Below are 22,247 nucleotides of genomic sequence, written 5' to 3'. Positions count from 1 at the left end.
ATAAGCGTTTGTAGTGACACAATGAGCTGATAGAAGCAGCTGGCAGATCTGATATCTGGAAACTCCTCTGTGGCTTTGGAGAAAGACCAATACCATAAACAGTGCGTCTGCAGCCTTAGTCGTAGTTACTGTAGCACGATGACTGAAGTGAAATGTAGCGGGGTACGTCACAGCACTTTAACGGAAACTGCGGGAAAAAATTGTCCTTGATGAACTGAAACATGGCAAAGTGTTAATAAATAACGTGTTACTTGTGTTATGTGACAAAGCATTTAATTTGTGTTCCCTGCACTCGTACAACAGCAAATCTGCTCATAACAAACACAGCATGATTAAGAGTGCGGATGGAAAAAGTAATTTAACATGCAGCAGTTCATGGATTTAAGCTCTTCTACTCCGAGACATTAAATTTGTTTATTTCTGCCTTTTATTCTTTTTACTTTCTTTATGCTTTTATGCATTTCTTCCATTAGTATATTTAGCACGCCCCTCTGCCTCGACACTGTACCTTGTTCCCCTCCTTTATCAAGCAGCTAATCCACTTTGTTTTCCCAGAGCCAGATAACATAGCATAATGTAGCATTGCAATAGCACGAAATGGAAGAGCACCTTTTCAAGTCAGGCAGTCATTTGCTCTGGCAAATATAGACAGATCTCAGCCATCAGACAGATATTCACACCAAATCAGCTCTTGCGTCCAAGTCAAAAAAGTAACTAGGTCATACGTAAGCAGGGTAAATGACAGGCTAATCAATGGCTGCATATTGTTGGGACCTTGAGCCCTCTCTGATTCAATTACTTGCTATGATGAAGAAGGGCAGCCAGGCAGGGCGGCGGGCAGGCCAAGCCCACAACACTGTGATTAATGGGGCCAGGGCCAAGGAAATGGGTCATACAGACAGAAAGCAGAGGAGACGGAAACAGAGGAGAGACCAGAAAGGGGACGATAAAAAGAAAAAGAAGCAGGGAAAGAACAGGAAGGAGAGAAATAATGGGAGAAGTGACAGAAATGACAGAAGTGGTGAGAAAGGGAGGATGGATGTGACGTACGCTGAGGATTTGTGGAGAAATAAGACGAGGTGAAGGCTGAAACTGAGAATGATGAAGACTGTGTGGCATGACATCATTCCTCTGTTGCACTGTGAAGTTACATTCCTACTAGTACGGTGGAAAATACGTTCACACGCATCCAGATACAGTACAGTTTTGATAAGAGGATGCATTCACTAAGCATGTGTATGTGTCACTATAATTAACAGGAAATGGATTAGGTGGGCAGAGCCAACGCTACACGGCAGCTTGACATAACCATCCGAGACTGAGTTGTTTGTGGTTTGTAACTGTGAATTTATCTCACTGCACTGGTTTCCACAGTGGGTGATGGGTGGTGCATCTGTAACTTACAGATGTTTCCATATTACCACATCTGGTGGTTCAGTCAGACGATTTGAAAGGAAGCGACTAATCACAGAAACAGAATACAGTTGGAGTTTGGCATCCAAGCCCAGAGTTCATCACTCACCACTAACACGCTGCATAAACAAGTTGGGGAGTGATGAGTAAATATCCCCCCAGAAACTACAGGTGGGTGCTTGGGTGGTGGAGGCACCGTCACCTCCACCGTAATAGGTGGAGGTGTGGCTTAAACAGACTGTTCGATTCTGAGTGCGTATGTGGTTTATGATATGAAGAGAATGAGGAAGGTTACATGTGGATGAGTGCAGCTCGAGTTACATTCCTAAAATTACAAAAAAACACAACCTTTGAATAAACTACGAGCACAGCGCATCTTTGGCTCATACAAAATTAATAGATTCCTGAGTTTATTAGTAAGATGCATTTCAAGCTGTGAGTTCCAGTCTTCCTTTCCCTTCAGCAGTCTGCTTTGTCTTACCTTTTTTCCTTGCATTTCCTTTCATTTTCCAGCCTCTCTTCTTTCCCTGTATCACTTTGGTCTCCCACTCTCTCTCCAGGTTGCTCTGAACCTTCTTTTTCACTTCCTCTGTCATGCTACCTGGCTTTCAAAGTCTGCCATTGATATTGTGTGTGTGTGTGTGTGTGTGTGTGTGTGTGTGTGTGTGTGTGTGTGTGTGTGTGTGAGAGAGAGAGAGAGATGAAGACAAAGGTAGCCTGCCAACAAAGGTAAAAGGCATTCAATCAGAGTGGAAACAGATTGAGAAGCTTTCCTGGCTGCGTGTGAATTAGAGCTGGACTGATTCAGTTAGCCAATCCCTGCTGAGCAGATACACCCAGACGGGGAGGGATCTGGCTGATAATGATGTGTTTGCTCGATTTTTGGAGTAAAACTGTTCTTATTTTTTGGTTTGTTTGGTTTTTTCAGACCCTTTTTAACACATTATCTCTACATAATATTTTATCATTATTTGATTGTTTAGTTTAAATCCATAAATTAACTGAAGCCTGTGAAACTTGCTGCCAGAAATTTCAGTTTCACCTTAAAATTGACTAAAATTTTCCACCTTGAAATGTGTCGTGTTATTTCAAAGACACACAAGAATCTACTTGAAACCAGCTAATGTTTTATAGAGCGTTACAAATAGCCAAATCAATGTCTCTCTAATGTTGTTTGAATGGGGTGGCTCTCACCAGCAGGAGGGGGAAATAGATTACTCTCGTATAGATTATGTGCCTGAGAATGAGCACATTTGTTAAGCACAGACAACATCCTCAAAGTCACCCATGACACTCTACTCCTGTTCCAACAATAATTCATGGATTAATTACTAGAAAACAGGATAATAGTCAGACTCACTGTTTCTCAAACACCTGACAGGAGGTCATAAAGAGCTCATATGAGGTTTGTAATTACCACTGGTCGATTGATCCTCCTAAATATTTCAGGGATGGCAGAAAAAGGCAGACAGATTAAATTAAGCTGTGGAATTAATTAGGTTCATTTAACTGGAAGGATCAATTTTAGTACAACAAGGTGTCAATACAATAGCTCACTTCAAATTCAAACAGTCTTTATATAATGACTGATCTTCTATCTTTAGAATATGATCGGGTGATTTAGCTGCTACTAAAGGTGATCTCTGAAGCCTATCCAGTCAGGCAGGGGCATATACAGTTCTACAATCACCAGCTCCTGCAGCCAAGCGCTCCACTAGTAAAGATCCTGAACATGAAAGCAAAGTTCTGAAAGAAAATTAACAATTATTTACATTTCAAAATAGATTTTGGAGCTTGTCTTCTCCTGGAGCTAGGCTCAAGAGGAGAGTTTAAGAGGAGCGTTCAAAGGCGAGCATCTGGTGGCCAGGCCTGTGTCCATGAGGCTTGGTCGGGAACAGAAAGAAATAATATGGATCCAGCAACCTGTGGGCCCACCACCCACATGGATTGGCATTGGGATCAAGTGCAGTGTTAACTGGCTGGTAGGCAAAGTTGGTGAGCTAGGCAAGCAGACCCCAACTGGTTTCTGGAACAAGGAACATCAGCTTGCTGGCAGGTAATGGTAAATGGACTGGTTCTTATGTAGCACTTTTCTACTCTGAGCAGTCAAAGCGCTTGACTAGGTAAGGAACCTGAGCTAGGAGGTGGAGTATCTATATATAACTATATATAGTTGGGCTCACTTCCTCACCAAACTCATGGAGAAAGGCTGGAATTTTGTCTTTTCTGATGTGGCCCATGGTGACAGGTTGCTGGTGGGTACGGGGATACTCTCAAGCCCCCGGCTGAGAGCTCATTGTGAAGTTTTCTCTGGGCAGCAAGATGGTAAACTCAAGGTAAGTTCAAGTTGCAACAAACATCAGCTAGAGTACCTGGCATTCATGGAGTCTTTAGGTGGGATCATGAAAGAGAGGAGCACAGCTGGCTACAGATCATCACCTAGAGAGTGTAGGAAAGCTGAGCGCAGATGGAGAAAAACAAACCTCCAGGTTCATTATGACATCTATAAAGAGAAACTTCACAATTATAATGTACAACTGAGGAGTGCAAGGAAGTCCTACTTCTCTGACATCATCACCAAAAACAGTCATAACGCTCGGGTCTTATTTTCTACAGTTGACAGGCTAACAAACCCTCCTGTGTCAGTGGCAGCTGAACTTCATTCGACCATGGCCTGCAATGACTTTGCCAAATTCTTCACAGAAAAAATCCAAAAGATTAGACAAGCAATTAATACATCAACAGCTGATCCAGGAAATGTACTGTGTCCACCGAAAAACCGTTTAAACACCATCAAACAGTTTTACCCTATTAACAGCAAAGACCTGGAGGACATCTTAGGTCAACTGAACTCCTCCTCTTGCTGTTTAGATGTCCTGCCAACAAGTTTTTTCAAAAAGGTCTCAAAGACTTTGGAGTCAGACCTGTTACAGATCGTCAACTTTTCTTTAATATCAGGTGTGTTTCCAGAATCACTAAAAACTGCTGTAATTAAACCTATACTGAAAAAGGACAATCTTGACAAGACACAAATGAATAACTACAGGCCGATCTCAAATCTCCCATTTTTAAGTAAGATTATTGAAAAAGCAGTTTCTCAACAGCTCAATTACTTCCTAAAACAGAATAACTGCTATGATGCCTTCCAGTCAGGTTTTAGACAGAACCACAGCACTGAAACCGCTCTGACCAAAGTGTTTAATGACATATGTCTGAATACAGACAGTGGAACAATGTCAGTCTTAGTTTTACTGGATCTCAGTGCAGCATTTGATACAGTTGACCACAACATATTACTCAAACGACTGGAGAACTGGGCAGGTCTTTCAGGAACTGTACTAAACTGGTTCAAAACATACTTAGAAAACAGGAAATACTTTGTATCAATAGGTACCTTCACATCTGAGCAGACAAGTATCACATGTGGAGTTCCCCAAGGTTCCATCTTGGGACCCCTTCTGTTCAACATTTACATGCTCCCACTGGCACAGATTATAAAGAACAACAAAATAAACTATCATAGCTACGCAGATGACACACAAATATATATCACAATGTCACCAGGAGACCGAGGCCCTGTACAGGCTCTTGGTAAATGCATTGAGGAAATTAATGACTGGTTGTGCCACAATTTTCTCCAGCTAAACAAAAATAAAACTGAGGTAATAGTCTTTGGTGCCAAAGAAAAACGATTACAGGTCACCAGAGAACTTCAATCTATACACCTAAAAACCACCAACCAGGCGAGAAATTTGGGTGTAGTGATGGATGCAGACCTAAACTTAGAAAAACACATTAAGACAATAACAAAATCAGCTTACTATCACCTCAAGAATATTTCAAGGATAAAAGATCTGATGTCTCAACAGGACCTGGAAAAACTAGTCCATGCATTCATCTTTAGTAGGCTTGATTACTGTAACAGCATCTTTACAGGTCTACCTAAAAAGTCAGTCAGACAACTACAGCTCATTCAGAACTCTGCTGCTCGAGTCCTCACTAAGACCAAAAAGGTGGACCACATCAGTCCAGCTCTGAGGTCTTTACACTGGCTGCCTGTCCGTCAGAGGATAGACTTTAAAGTTCTGATGCTGGTCTATAAAGCTCTGAATGGTTTAGGACCAAAATACATCAGAGACCTCCTGACCCAGTATGAACCTTCCAGATCCCTCAGGTCATCTGGATCCGGTCTGTTATCAGTCCCCAGAGTCAGAACCAGACACGGAGAAGCTGCATTCAGCTTTTATGCTCCTTATATCTGGAACAAACTCCCAGAAAGCCTCAGATCAGCTGAAACACTCAGTTTATTTAAATCCAGGTTGAAGACTCACCTGTTCTCAGCTGCTTTTGAATAAAGCACCAAATCCACACTTGAGTTTAAATTTCAAAACCTACTTTTTAACTACTGATTTTATCTACTGTTCTGATTTTATCTACTGTTCTGATTTTATCTACTGTTTTGATATTTGATTTTATACACTGTTTTGTTTGCTTGCTTGCTTGCTTGTCTTAATCAAATTTAAATCATGCTTTTTATTTGTTTTTGTTTTTAATGTCTCTGTAAAGCACTTTGAATCACCTTGTTGTTGAATTGTGCTATATAAATAAACTTGCCTTGCCTTGCCTTGCCTAGTGCAGGGGTGGCCAACTCCAGGCCTCGAGGGCCGGTGTCCTGCAGGTTTTAGATCTCACCCTGGGTCAACACACCTGAATCAAATGATTAGTTCATTACCAGGCCTCTGGAGAACTTCAAGACATGTCAAGGAGGTCATTTAGCCATTTAAATCAGCTGTGTTGGATCAAGGACACATCTAAAACCTGCAGGACTCTGCCCTTCGAGGCCTGGAGTTGGACACCTGTGACCTAGTGGCAAGTGAAATCTGATGGTGGGAACGGTTGCCAGACAAACTTCATCCTCACTACTTGTTTGTTTGAACTGGAAACAGCTGGCAGAAGCCCATGTCTGTAGGGTTTTTAACTGCCACATCTTTCATCTGGCATCTTGTATCCCAAGGGAAGTTAAGAGCAGAGACCTCCACTGCTGAGGTGGTTGGCAGGACCTGTTGTAATGAGGTCATCGGGGCCTACACATCATACTCATCCTCCAAGGGAAAAATTCTTCAGGGTGCTGGAAAGGAGGCTCTAGGAATAGTGGAGAGCCTGGATAGAGTTTGATAATCTCCATGTCTCTGTGGGTTTTTTTAGAGATGGAGAAGACTGATGACCAGTTTCCCTGGGGCCACTTGTGGGTCTGTTGCAAGAATATGGGGTTCTGGGACCATTACTTCCACCAGGCCCGTGTAAAACAAAAGTGAGAGCTGTCCATGCCGGTGACATAACATTAAGCATGTTTTCAGTTGGTGTTGGACTCCTTAAGGGTTGCTCCTTGTCTCTAAGTTTGTGTTTGATTTTTATGGTCAGGATCTCAAAGTAGCAGGTGTGAGGAGGATGTCTGCTTTCGCATAAGCTGGAGGTTTGGAGGTTTATGCTAAACTTGGGCCGTCTTCATGTCAGCATTAATGCAAGAATTGTCACGGTGAAGAGAGAGTTGAGCCAAAAGACAAAGTTTTCAATTTATCAGCTCATCTACACCCCAATCCTTACTTATGGCCATGAAATGCAAGCACCCAAAATGAATTTCCTCTGTAGGGTGGCTCAGTGTTAAAGATAGTGAGGACCTCAGGCATCCAGAGCTTGGATTAGAGCCCCTGCTCCTGTGTATTGAAAGGAGCCAGTTGAGGGAGTAGATCCAGAACCTGCTGGAGATATTATATATCTCAGGATCTGTGGAAAATCTATGTCATGGCTATGTTGTAACTGCAAATGCCTCTGAAAACATATCTGCATCTCCCTACAAATGTAACTACATGTTGCATTGATGCAACTATTGTGATTGGCTTGTTCACTCCCATTGGCTCCTCCTATGCATGTCTGATTACAATCAATCAATCAAACAATCATTGTCTCTATATAAGGAATTATAAGGATTTCTGAAACTATCAGAATTAATGTGAACTCACAAAAACGTTGCTATTAAGGTTGCCCTTAAAAAAATGACTACAACAAAGAATAGGAGGAAAAAAGTCCCAGACATGGTGTTTTATTTGTTATCACTGCATATAAAAACTGGGGCATGACCACGAGGTAATTAAAACATAATGGCGATGATGTCAGCCACTCGTGTAGGTGACACCATAGGCTCTAAATCAGGCCTTAGTCTGCCGCCGCTGCAACCTGACTTTGGAAAATTGGAAGATAATCAATGGATGGATAACAATCCTTATTCCAAAGCAAAGCAAAGCTGATTTATTTTCACTGTGTACATCTACAGTCACATACTTAAAGAAACTCCTCACTCCTTACTCCTGACACACACCAGGACAGGTCTGGAGGCAATCCTTTTGTTTGATTCACGTTCTTCAAGACACTGACAACATGCTTCTTTGTTTCTTTGTGGGTCACTAAACTCACATGGAGGAAGCACTCCATCAATTTGAGGCATTGAGGCAGAGCTGCTGAGCGGGTGGCTAAATTACAGTCCTGCAGGTTGAGTGTGTCACATGCTTCCAGACTCTATTCCAGCCCATTTAACTGACAGATACTGGGACACTAAGGCATGTGCTTTTCTCACCCAATTATTAAGACGCTGGAATTTAAAAACTGATCCCAAATGATAAAGATAACCCAACTCAAGAAGAAACAGGGCAATGCAAATGTCTGCAAATAGGAGAAGGATTGTTTGAGCTATCAACACTTACTAAATCCGATGTTTGTAGAGTCTTTTTTCTTTTAATTGCTGCACAGCACACCCTATCCTCTATCTATGACATACACTATCAGAGTGGTGATGGTAAAGGGATGTATGCAGTGTATGCAGAATAAAGTGTATTCAATATAAAAGGTTTTATAATGACTATCAATATTATTCAAATCATAAACTAGCTATAAACAACACCTGCAGATGTTAAAAAAGAAAAGCGTACGGCTCAGAAACACTTTGTTATAACCCCTCATTTCTGTCCTATTTAAAGGACATAACCCTGTTGTGGGACTTTGCCAGAGGTGCATCTCTCACCAAAACAACTGCAGTGCCACATTACAGTACCCCCCCACCCCCCGCCCCCGCCCCCCGGTGCTTGGTGCTTTCTAAGCAAAAAACATGTGGTCCTACTAAAAATACCTGCTTTTGAATCATTCATGCCACACACTATTTAGAGAGCTAATGCATACTCATGACTATGCAAATGTTCATCATCAGACTTTGACTAATAGGGAATTAATTGATGTAACAATGGGGACCACAGCCACAGTGTAGACTAACAAACAGAGCAGGGGCATGCAGGACAATGAACTCTGATCAAAGACCCTGGTTGACTTTTAATCTTAACAAAACATGGTTTTAAGTTTGCGGCAGATTGTTCCTGATGCATAATTAAAGCTTGACTGTGACATTGCAGTAGTTTTTTTAACACAAGCATCCAACTCTAAAGGATTTCAGCTGCTGTAAGTGGGTTGAGCCCACTGCAGCTGTCAAAGGATGTCTATGTGCCACTTTTTAAAGCCAGTGTTAGAAACTAGGATTGATGCCCTGGCGTGTGTGGAACAGCAAAAAAATGGAAGACAATATGTTCACTTAGTTCTTGTCCAGTCGGTGGACAAATGCACAGCCTGCCTACTACCTGACACTCCAGATGGTTTTTCACACAGAAATATGTGGGAAGTTTTGGCAGGTAATGGGAGACACCTTTTGTCTATTGCTGTATCACAGGTGGCATTTAACCAATCAGATCAGCAAACCACCACCCGTGAAGACAGCTGGTGAATCAAATTCAGCTGAGAGAAGAGGGGAGCATGTTTTCCACTGAGGAAATGTTCATCTTTGTTTGAACCCTCTGTGGTTCTCATTAACTTAATACTTAAGCAGGGACCAACACTAATCTCTTCAGAAGCCTTCATTGTTGTTTTTAAAGGACTGTTGTCACACATGAAACACACCTGTAGATGCCAGTTGATTAAAAAACTGTGGTTCTGCCACAAGCTCACCTCCAGAGACACAACCTCTGGCTGCTGAACCATAACTTCCTCAGTCTGTGCAAGCAACTTTACAGAGTCAGTATCTGTAAATGCTATATGCATGCAGTGTTTCGGTACGTACACTTATATATTAAGCTCTTTGAAGGCACAGAAGACGAGGCATACACTGTATCAATACTCATCCCAATATTTCAGCTTATTGATGGAATATGTAAGTCTATAACAGCAGTATATATACAGTGTATATACAGCGCCCTATATTCAGTGCTCCTTGTGCACAGCTCACACTGGCTTCACACACAGAAGAAACAGATTGTGGCACACAGAGAGTTTGAGACCATTACCACCAACAATGACTAAGTTGATTAGGGTTCCTTGATTTATGTGCGTGTTTGTCTACAGAAATATATTCCAGTAAAACATTGGAGCCTAAGCTGGCTCAGACAAACGTACCAAATAAATCATTTTAATTAAGACTATTTTTGTCACTCCACAGTTTTTCCACCACGGTGCTCAGCAAAAATCTTGCACAAATGTCACCTCATTTTTAAAAACACTTCTTATGGGTAAAAGTTATTATATTCCTAAGAGCTAAAGTGTGCAGTTCAACCTGCATTAGTCCATGCATTCAAAGCTCCAGGACATTCATATACAGTGTATATAATACTGGCTCACAAACTCGGTCTGACTGCATAAATAGCATCTGTCATTTTCAAACGTTGCAGAGTTTGTGAAAGACACCCAAGTGTGTCGTTAAGCATTGTTCATTCTTCACAATATTAAAGTACAGAATACTTTACTTATTGAAACACGATGAGGGCTTTAAACAACTGGTTAAAAAGCCAAGACACAACACTTCAACGCCAGTTTTATAACACACTGCTATTGTGCTGCAGAGTGTTGAGTTACAGGGTTAGCAGTTTAATGGTGGCTTTAGTAATCTTTAAAGTGTTGCACAGTAATGCTGTACTCCCAGGAAACTACAACAGAACAAAACATTAAAAAACTACCCACACTACTTTACATTTTATGGCGTGTCACGACTGTTGCACTATAATGCTGCTGCTGGCACCTTGTGGCAACAGAGTCACATTTTGAATTAGCTGGTGCGCTCTCAGTGACAGTAACTCGCTGATAGAGAAGGATGGAAAACACCTTTTGTTTTGTTTGCACCAATAAATGCTGCTGCCTGCAAGCTGCAATCACTGTTAGAACATTATTCAGTTTGTGTTTCTACAGTGTAAAAGTCATAATCGCAAATTTCCTCAAATTATCATGATACAATTTTAAGGCTATATCAACAAACCCTATTACCCACACAACACTTCCAGTTAGGCAGCACATGCAGCTCAGCTCATCTCTCCCACTCTGTTTCTAAATTGGAAGTGAACCTGCGCATCATCGTTTGGCCTGCAAAGACCAGCAGAGCTCCAAGAAGCCACACTGAAACTGGACTTTTTTATGGTTTAATATGAACAGTGAAAGACTTGTGAAATGAAGAAAAATGGGTTCATCATCATAGCTTTAAACAGACGCTTCATCAGTAATACGGCCTGACATATTTATTCAGTGAACTTGTCCTGATATCAACCTCACCTGAAGGAGTGACACAAGTCATTTCTCTATCAGAAAATGCAGAATGCTGAAATTTGCAAAGGAGAGAAGAGGCAGAAATCGACTTTGTCGCCCCTTTGTGGGATTTCTGAGGTTTCTGTATTCCAGATAAATTTACACACTTACGATTCTGCCACTTAAAGTGGGAGAAAGTAAATGCGACACACTGTCACAAATAATGACAGGCGCAAAAGTCATAACGACTTTAACAAAGAATTACAACTTCTGTGATGCCACATAGTCAAAAACACAATTCTTGCATTTGTTTTTAAAAACAATGGAGTGGAAACTGAAAAATCCATCAGCCTTAAAAAGCATTTATTGCACACGTCTCCCTAACGTCACAATAACACGATTACACAACACACCAACCAAACTATCTGTCTTCTGTTAGATCTTCAGGAGATCGTAATGATCGGTGCTCCTGCTCTGCTGCTGGGCGCTGTGTCCCATCCATCGCTCCATTTGGATTTGGATGGGTGTGACAGGACGCTTGAGTCAAGAGGCAGCATGTGTGAGTATCTCTGGGTATCAGAGAGCTTCAGGGTGTCGTGAGTGAGTTTACCCTGCTGTGTGTGTGGCTGCTTATTGTGGACATTCATGTGTCTGAAGGATATCTGCGTAGGTATGGGTATATTGTATGGGTGTTGTAGTCTAGTTAGTGCAAAGTTAAATAACTGTCCATTATATCACATGACTATAGTCACCAAGGCCAGGAGCATCACTGCATCGTATATGTTTGTCCCTAAAAACTGACAAAGACATCTACTTTCAGGGAATCATCTCACGCTTCCCTACTGAAATATCTGTCCACTGTTTCAAACTGGGTAATACGTCGGTCATCACACTTCTTATACCCCCAAAGTCAACATTTAAAGGTCAGTTTGAGTGTGTGCAGCTCATAAATGTGCAGAATGTCTGCACGAGTTCTTCTTCAGGATATCAGATGTTTTATGAAACATGTAAATTATTTAGCCTTGTTTGCCGTTCAGCATCCTCTTCACTGCTGCTCCGAGGGATCGCTGAGCTTGCCATCACGCTGTTTGGTGCTGCCATCTACAGGCACAGGCCGGAAAGGCAGGCGCTCTTCTCACAATAAGCCTTGCCTTGTTTGCCAGGCATTTGCCACACAGACTGAGAGTACAAAGCTTTAGAGCTCAACCACAGCTGTACATTCAGCTGAGTCTAAAGGTACACTGATCCCTTACTAGACTGACAAACAGCAGACTTTTGGACTCCACATATCAGAGGGCAGGCGGAGGCAGTTCTTTAGGGAACTTTAGGGAACGTGTGGGGCTTCACAACAAATATAGAAAAACACTCAGCCACTATGTGACGTTATTATGGGCTCATGGTTCGTAGGATTTCCCCCTGCTGTTCTTCTTATCCTTCTTCTCATCCAGTAAAGTCGTACAGGAGGGAGGTTACACGGATGTCAGACGTATATGTGCTGACAAAATCATCTCGTGATTTTTCCATTCTTTCTAACAGCTCTATAAATAGCACTCTATAACATTTGGAGACACAGCTGGTACTGCTTTCTCCATCTGCACTGTATCATAACTGCACCATTGGCTAATACATGTGTGTACACACACACACACACACACACACACACACACACACACACGTTTTGATCTTGCCAGCTGCACCTTAGCATGATAACGTCGTGGATCTTGCAGGAGATTCAGGCGTTAATAAAAAAAACATAAAAACATTACTTCGCTAACAAAACGCAGATTATTACGAATGCAAACATCAATCAGCTGAAAATGTCACTTCTGTAAGAACACGCAGAAATATGCATATGTAAAGTCTAACAGTACTGTCACATTTTGTCATAATTTCTTGTATTGCTCATTCAAATATAACAGTTCAAAGACTCTCAGCACACTGTGAATCAAGGATAAGTAATCTGTGATGGCACATCCCAACTCACATACTCATCATCATCCTCTGAGTTTTAAATAAAGCCTCAGCTGCATCCAAAGTATTCAAGAATCTGATGTGGGCTGAGATTTCTTGCTTGGTAAATGCAGCAGTGTGTATCACAGCAGAACAAGGACTCCAATGAGCCGGTCCAGCTTTTTAGAAGTTCAGTACAAGTGTCTATTGCATATCTTTTTAAGCAAATTACGTGAAAAAATACAGTTTTTTGTGTGTGCAGAAGCACATGCTTATGCCTACCCTCTGGACCGTTGTAAGTAGATTACTGGCCTACCACCTTTCAGCATCATCATCTCTTTGAAACTCGGTGAGTGGCCTTCACTCAAGCACTTTTTGCCCTGAAAGACTTACAACAAGTGCAAACGGCTTGCAGGCCCTAAATGATTTATGCAGACTGGCAAAATGTCACAAAAATAATGCCTCTGCTGGATGCTGGACATCAGGCACACTGCACATGGACTGTGTCCTACCTGTGTGACTTTCTCTGTGACGTTGTGTGTCCGGTCAATGAGTTTGCAGGGTGCTATGATGTCCATCTCCCCCGAGGGCAGAGCAATGAGTGGGTCCGGTTTGAAATCCACAAAATTGAGCGTGATCTGAGGGATTTTGGAAATGGTGCGGTACCGCATGAGGTCAGAGTCTGACGTGGAGTTCAGTATGTTCGACTTGCTGTTTACTGCACCTGGAAATATGCAAATGAAGTTCAACAATCAGGTAAGAAAACCAGCAGGAAAACATTTGATCCCATGTGCGCTTTCTCACCGGTGCTGCTGCTGGCCGGCCGGACGCTCGGCCTCCGGTTCTTCCGATCCCATTCCGGCCTCATGGCCTCGATCTCGTCTACAGAGGAGGCCCGACGCATGCTGTGAAAGCTTTCTCGCGAGCGGCTGTGCGACAGAGAACAGTTGGAGGCCGAGCCTTCGGGGTTGAGGCTGAGCCGGTGGTGGGGTGCTACGCAGGGTGAGGAATGGGTGAGGGGACCCACCAGGTGGGCTCCGTGGGTTTGATGTGGTGGAACGGCTACTGGAGGCTCAGAGCACAATAAGGTGCGTTGGTCTTCCTGGCGGTCTTCAGGCCAACTCTGTAGCGCTGACCTGGGAAACACAAACAATGAACATTTCCAGGTCTGAGACACTCCAGTGACCTGGTCATCATCCGTTGGTTTGTTGACAAAAGTCAAAGAATTTCATAATTAGCTCAAAAAGGCATGAACGCCATAAACACTCGAGATTTATTCCTGTAACTGGAGCAGAGGTGATGAAGCAGAGACAGCTGGCAGCTTCACAGCCAGTGTCTGCAGCAACCTGTAGCTTGAAGCTGAAATTAGCTTTAGATTGATATTAGAATGTGAACATGTTAATCTCTGCAGTAATGTTAAAATCAAGCATCTACCTGCTTCCACTCAGCTGCTCCTGGTGATTTGGTGGCAGTGGGGGGAGGGGCAGAAATTCCCCCAGACCTAAGGACTCGGGGCTACGGTGGTCCTCTGGGCGTAGCGACACCGGCGTTGCCGTGGGGATGTGTCCGGCCTCTGCGTCGTCCAGAGAAGCTTTACTGTTGGACAGGGAGCGCAGCAGGGGGAGACGCAGTTTGAAGCCTCGTGGGCGACCTGGTGGTGAGACGGACGAGGAAGGTGAAGAATAAGACTATTAACCTGGAGAGTGACAGGTGCATCTCCAATATTAAACCATGGCAGACATGAGTATTACAATAGTGAGACAAGTACAAACAGAAGGCTGGAGGATATTTTCAGTGGTAGGTGTCATGCTAGGACAGAGAAAGAGCTAAAAATGCATCAGCCTTCAGAATGAAGCTGCAAAACCAATCGACCAGAATGCAGGGGCAGTAACTCGGATTAAAATTTGGGTTTAGCCACAAAGTTATGAGATACTTGATTCCAGATATTGTTGTGTCCTGTTCCAGATGCTGTTCCCCTGGGTTATCCTCTAGGACATTAAGAGCATAGATAGATGACTACATTTAACACAAGTATTCAGGATTTACAAGAACAAAAGCATCTAATAATAGCAGGACCACCTGGTCTTTCTGGAAGGCAGAATGAACAGTTGATGCAGGTGAAGTAAAGTGAGCATCACGTCCAATTTGGATTTAAAAAATGGGAATTTTAAAATAAGCAGAAATGCATCCTGAGAATGTTCCACACTGGGCCACAAACTACACTTACTGCACATACTCTACTTACACCTCAGTAAACCACAGAGAAAACAATCAGCTATGTGGAGCACGGTGTCTCATTATACATCACGGGCCACATACACAACATTGTGATATTAGGTAGCACAGACAAGTGAAGCTGCCCTTTCTGTTTAACTACAAATTTAGCTGAGATGCCAAAATATAAGAAAACAGCAGTTTTAATTTTTCTACATGATAAACAAACACTGCTGCAGAAATAGATAGAAATGTGTCAGCATGATTCTTTGGATTTAAACTGTAAGAAAAAAATGGTGAAACTACAGAAGCAAAAGCTGTCTAGTGGGCCCGATTTTTGGCCCAGGGCCTTATGTTTAACACCAGTGGTGTAATAACAGAAGCAAAACCTGCATTCACATAAGGGTGTCATCCCTTTGTATTTGTGTAAATGGTGGCGTTACAGGAAAAGCACAGAGAAGAACACACAAACATCAAACACTGCGTTCGTGGTTAGCTACCTGTGACGAGCCAGGTGGGCAGGCGGTGGTTCAGCTCCTGTTTGTGGTCTCGGACGGACTCGTCTGTCATCACCTCGAAATTGAGGATGAACATGATCACCACGCCATCCTCATTCTTCACTGGCACCACATCCACCATACACAGGATGCACTGGCCTGCAGGGGCAGAGCAATAGATGAGCCTCTGTCACACTGAGACAGGTTATCCAGGACCGTGGGTGCCATGCACAGGCAGCGAGGTAGTTTGGGGTTTAAAACTTGATTTCAAATTGATTTACAGTGGTGGTGTTATTTGAGCCATCACAGCACAGATAAGAGCAGAATTCAGTCAGAGTTCAAGCTTTGTTTAATGACTTTGTGAATGTCTACATAATCGATTTGTTGAATCGTTTGCTCAAATGCATCCGTGCATTTCACACTGTGAATTACAAAGGCCTGCTTCCACACACTCACTCAAATATACAAACGTACATGGTTCTCTCTCCTCATTAAATGTGCATCTGTGTTTAATCAGCTCACGCACCGTCTTCCATATGAGGCTAATCTGCTACACGAGTGCTAAGACAGCTAAGTAAGCGTAAAATGACGTCGCATACAGGAGAACGTTGCACAAACACAAAATAAGCTGCTATTCTGCTTCTGACACCATGAATGTGAGCTTGCAGTTGCATTAACATGCATGTGTACACACAGCAGCATCGTCATCATCCTCATCAACAGCGTAATGTAAAATGATGATCTGACTGAAAGAAGTGAAGACAAGACTATTGCAACATAGTATCAAAGTGGAGGAAATTTCACGACATCTATTAAGAACATTATGTGTACTCAGTGAACATGTGTGCTGCCGTTATGATAGAGTTTCCTTCTGTCCATAAAAATGAGCAGAAACTCGTCTCGAGTATCAGTCTGGTAACTAATCTTATCTGCAAGCAGAGCGTCCTGTCTCACAGACATCCCACATATGACAGCACATAATACAAAATTACACATGAACATACTGAACTGAGTCAAACATGTTAGTCCATCATATATGTAAATAAGGTTGTTCCACTTGGTTATTAAGAAAAGCTCAACCACACATATAACATACTGGTTACTGAAATATCTGGCAAATGGGCACTGGGCCGCTATTCAAACAAGATCATGAGATGCACACTGAAAATATAACTGCAAAATATTCCAAAAACTCCAAATACATAATACATGCATGACATGATTCAAACAGTACAGAACGTGGACATGTGGACTGTTTTTTTCTTTTTCATGTTGAACAGAAAGGATTGAATTCTATAAATTTACTCTCAAAGGTCCTTGTTTTAGTGAAAATGATCTATGCAGTATGTCCTCCTGTTGCACACTGTTTAAATACATTTTAATCTATTTTTCTTGACATTATAACTCCAAATGTCACACCAACTACAGTGAAATGCATCCAGTCTGCAACATCAACTCAAAGTGCATTAGCGTTTTGAGAACTTAAGCTTTTTAGTTTTGCACTGTAATCCTTGTTTTCTTATCTGTCGCCTTTAAACATAGACGCCTTGGTCACAACCAAAGTTTGCAGGTTAGCTGTTTCTTTCACATTCCCTCTCATACCTGATCTGCCCGTCTGCAACTTACCTGCAGAGTGATGGTCAGTGAGCACCTTCACACACGGAAGCTGTGCCAGTTTTTGCAATATGGAGCACTTGGGTATTCCGTGCAACCCAACGTGCGGGATCTACTGCATGCCTGCCTGACCCACCCACCAGCCTGCCATTCATCTCACATCATTGCTGGAGAGTGGGGCGAAATCCGATTGGACAAGAGCATAATCCCAACACAGGAGGGGAAAAAATATGAAACCCAGGGGAAAGTAGAGGATTACACCATCTGGCCATATCTAGCGACGCATATAAACATGTGCCCGTTTAAATGCGTGCTTGTATGTGCACATGTGTATAGATGACCAGGCTGATGTTCATTCATAAGTTACTGGGTCATGTCCATTCATGCCCAGTGTCATTAACAGCTTTCCCTGTACATTTATAGCGTTTTTCTTTTTTTTTAATCGCTGAAGGTGTTGGAGCATCACCCAAATCTGCTTTACAAAGCTCTGCATCCACGTGACAAGGACAACGTGCACACAGTCTAGCCATTTGAAAGCTTTGGTTTCCACCGCAAGCTACTGTCACGTGAAAAAGTGAGAGAGAATATGTCTGAGAATATCTTTCAATCATTTTTTTAAAATCAATAACACTTCAGCTATTAAGTAATTTGAACTCTTTTATTATTTTTCTGAATTAAATATGAACATTCATTCATAATCATTCACTGAGCTGATGAAGAAACAGGAGGGATATTGATCTGTGTTCGGGACTGGCACTGGGAGTACACCAGCTTTTAACCCCAGAGACTGGGTTTGTGTCTCCTCCAGCAGATTCTTTGAAAAATACTTGAAATTATAATATTATCAACAGATTAAATCTTTCCCTCACTGATATTTTTACATTAGCAACGTTAATAATCAGAGTTTCAGGACTAGCTCCTAATCTAATATGAAATCATTACATGTCCCATGTTTGTGTCTGGATCATTCCTGTATACCTGGGAACACTTTGGAAAGCTGTTTGTGGGTGACAGATTGAGTAATATTTACTAATATGTACACTCACTAACATGAATGCCCGCATGCGCTAAAGTACAAAAGTAACCTGGAGTCTGGTTGCAGGGTTTGAAACCTTAGCTGAGCCTCCACATTAACATCCAGCAGGAAGCCACTGTGTTATCACTATCTCAGCTGTTCCCAGGACTGTGCTCTTCTGGACAGAGATCTCCGATGTTGTTCCCGGGATCTGCTGGAGCCACTCGCCTAGCTTGGGAGTCACCGCACCGAGTGGTCCGATTACCACGGGGACCACCGTTACCTTCACCCTCCACATGTTCTCCAGCTCTTCTCTGAGCCCTTGGTACTTCTTATGCTTCTCGTGTTCCTTCTTCCTGATGTTGCTGTCATTCGGAATCACTACATTCTGAATGACAGTAACATCAGGAAGATATATATATATGTGTACAGTGCAAACCACTGCAACAGTTGCCTCAAGGCGCTTCGACTGTAAGGTAATAACTCCATAGGATTTGAGTGACAACCCTGACAATCACGATCCCCATGAGTAGGCACTGGGCGACAACAAGAAGGAAAAGCTCCCTTTTAACAGGAACTGCAAAACCAGACTCAGGGACGCCCACTGGCTCGGGGTGAGGGTACAGAGAAAAAGACACATAAGACAAAACTAGTTAAAAAAATCCCCCAAATCAACCTTTTGGGATTTTCTTTACCTGGATGATTGAGCATGCATCAAAATGGGAATATAAGTTACATCTATTCTGTCCTTAGAAGTTGCTCTCTTATAAGATTTCTATTTGGATATGCCACATAGGTGAAACTTTCTTCTGAAGGGTTAGATGTGACCTTACCCTAAGCCTATAAACCCAACCTGTAACAGGTCACTATCCACCTGCTGGATGCTGAGAGGTTTCATTGCTGTTTAAGAGTTTAGAGTTTACCATACATGAGTTATTGTGTAGAGGTTTGGGGAAATACATATAAAAGTAATATTCAGACTATAATTATAATGCAGAAAAGGGCTATTAGACTAATAAATCAGGAGGGGTATAGGGCTCACACAAACCCGCTCTTTATTAAGACGCAAGCTATAAAATTCCAGGATCTGGTGAAGTTTAAAACAGTGCAAATAATATATAAGGCAAGGAAAGGGATGCTCCCAATCGAAATAAGTAAATGGTTCTTAGAAAGAGAAGGGAGGTATAATTTTAGAGGGAAGTGGAATTTAAAATTACAAAAAGTAAGAACAACATTGAAAAGGATGTCTATTTCAATAGCGGGAGTTAAATTTTGGAATGAGTTAAAAGAAGAAATAAAGGTCAGTAGTGATATAAACCAGTTTAAAATAAAACTCAAAAAAGAAATTTTAAATAAGTATAAGAATGAAGAAAATGCAATTAACCCAAGACAGCAGTCAAACTGATGTTTATTTTCTTGATTTTCTTGTTGAACATGACAATTTTTTTTATTTTTTTGTGATGATTATTATGTTCTAAGTTGAAGGCATTGTAAACGTTTTGTTGTTCAAATTTAGATGATGAGGATGTAAACCTAAGGGGTAGGGCTAAATAAGTATATACTTCAGCCTACTCCTTTTCAAACAACTGTATGGAATGATTTTATGAAATGTTGGTGAATGTATATGTTTGAAATAAAAATGAACTGAACTGAACTGAACTGAACTGAATTTGTTAGGGGTAGATTCTGGGTATGGTTATGCACCCAGTGATGGTTTACATTAAAACAGCAGATGCATTATACCAGCGACAGACTCCCACAGATATAGGTCTACATGTGCCCTAAATTTTGCAGCGTGGTGCAAATGGAGGATTACGCCTACGTACTTCAGGAACATCAGACCTTTTTTAATGTTGACCCTCATACCGTCTCTGTCTACTGTAAAAGATTTCCTCCGAGAGCATCCGAAACGAACTGAGCTCTGAGGTTAACGGGGCAAATGCCATTTCATCTAAATGCTCCGCCTGGATTTATTCCAATTCAGCATGTTCCAGCTGATAATCTGATTCACCGTTGCTGATTTACAAAGCTCTAGGAGATTATTACAATGCACTAAAACACATAAAAAAACCAAACTGCACATGGCAGACCGAGGGATAGCCCAGCATTATACACAGCAGTGAGACAACTAAAAGGACAAACACACTGTGAAATATAACATTTAAAAACTTACTTGGATTTATTGATCAGCTGGATTATTTATCAATAAGGGAGAAAAAACTTTCTGCCAATATCCAGAAAGGTTTTTAGGGGAACAAATTAGAAATGCATCCTTCACTGTAAAGATGAATTCAATTCAATTATATGGAACCAAATCACAAAAACAGTTGCCTCACAGCGGTTTATATTGGAAGATAAAGATCTGCAATCAAACGACTCCCTACAAGCAAGCACTTGGTGACAGTGGGAAGGAAAAACTCCCTTTTAACAGGATGAAACCTCCGGCACACAACTGATCACTTTGTTCTCTATAAAAAGTACCAAAAATGACTAAAGTGGTTTAGATTTATGTTTTCATACAGTTTTGGCTGTTTTCCCACATTTGCATCATGTAGTCGACCAGCAGTGACTGCTATGGACTTGGAGCGTAGTGGATCCTGTGGTGAAAACCTCGAATCATTAACAGCGACTGTGTCATTACTCTTACTAAAAATCCAGAGGAATACGTGCACATAATGGACAAACTGAGAAAAGAATCAAAAATAGATGTAATGTGAAAAAACAGTGCAGACCAGTGAAATAAAGCAAATGTTTTATTTCCCCATTTGTATTCACTATACACACAGCATACTCATTTAATCATCATGACTGACTGCGTGGCATACAGTACTCTTCCCTGATAGGCTTAGAGGGACAAGGTAGGAAGGATTAACTGCTGAGGAAGATCTTTTTTCCAGCTTAGTAGGAGATGACAGAGGATTGGAGGACAGTAAACAGAGATTAGGCTGCCCCAAAGTAATCAGATGTGAAAACACACCTAACTCTGAAGGCCAACGGTTCCTTCACCGTTATAACTGCACTGAGATGGATTAGAGGTCAGGGTCACTCCCGCTGCTACGGAGCTCATCATGCAGCTTCTCCCTTCTGTGCAAAGGGAGTGATGTGCTAAGAGGGATGAAAGATTCCAGCGCTGGAATCAAGTGATTGTGGAAAAAATGAATATTCAAATAATTAGATGTTAAACCTAAAAAAAAAAAGGATTTTCAACTGCAGCAAGGTGCCTACCAAGTGAAGGATACGAACGTATTTACTTATTTATGAAACACTGCTCTCGACATAACAAACTCATGAATTCCTCTGTACTACCACTGAATGCTGAAAGCACAGGCATGTAAATTCTGTACCTGTACCAACATTGGGACTTCCCTGTAAAGTTCTGCATTGGCGCCTCCTACTGGACGACAGCTGCGTCTACACACTGTACGCAGCACAGAGCAGACGTATCCCTGTGTGCATTTGTAGGAATTATGCTGACTGAACTCTAAACAATGAGGTGTATCCCTTTAAGTAGCTCTGGCTCTCACACTCCTCTTCTTTTGTGTTTTTTTTTTAAATAAAATAAATATTTGATTATAGCAATTTTTCTAAAAGTATTGGTGTTATATCAAAAAGATTTACAGATGAAATGAAAAGCCACTGGCAGTATATTTTATTCAGCATAAAAGGAGCATGGAAGCACGCTAAAACTGTTTTCTTCTTATGGTCGTGGTCAAATACAGTGTCGGTTACATAAGTCACAGCTGTTCCAGCCCTGCAAACAGTGTGGACGAGCTTCTGCCACAGTGCTGGTACAGTAAGTAAATAGCTGCATTTTCATCAGGACGGGAACATTGCTTCTAAAAGCTGTTAGCCCGTGTCCACTGTCCATTAGAGACAACAGGATAAAGACCATGGATCTGTGAGTGCTACAGAGACGTAAGAGGATGAGCTGTATCACACAC

General features: G+C 41.8%; 1 protein-coding gene across 1 annotated transcript in view; it reads right to left on the bottom strand.

Moving 5' to 3' along the window:
- The window catches only part of kcnh2b (potassium voltage-gated channel, subfamily H (eag-related), member 2b), a 238,851-nt gene that overhangs the window by 102,300 nt on the left and 114,304 nt on the right, over positions 1-22,247 (bottom strand). The window contains exons 4-7 of the mRNA XM_019362965.2: positions 15,681-15,836; positions 14,401-14,617; positions 13,771-14,102; positions 13,479-13,690 (exon numbers count right to left, since the gene is read on the bottom strand). Coding sequence (XP_019218510.1) covers positions 13,479-13,690; positions 13,771-14,102; positions 14,401-14,617; positions 15,681-15,836 — 917 coding nt within the window. The remainder of the gene's footprint in view (positions 1-13,478; positions 13,691-13,770; positions 14,103-14,400; positions 14,618-15,680; positions 15,837-22,247) is intronic.

Source organism: Oreochromis niloticus, linkage group LG9, assembly GCF_001858045.2.
Source record: "Oreochromis niloticus isolate F11D_XX linkage group LG9, O_niloticus_UMD_NMBU, whole genome shotgun sequence".
Lineage (NCBI taxonomy): Eukaryota > Metazoa > Chordata > Actinopteri > Cichliformes > Cichlidae > Oreochromis > Oreochromis niloticus.
This window is presented reverse-complemented; position numbering and strand designations above follow the sequence as displayed.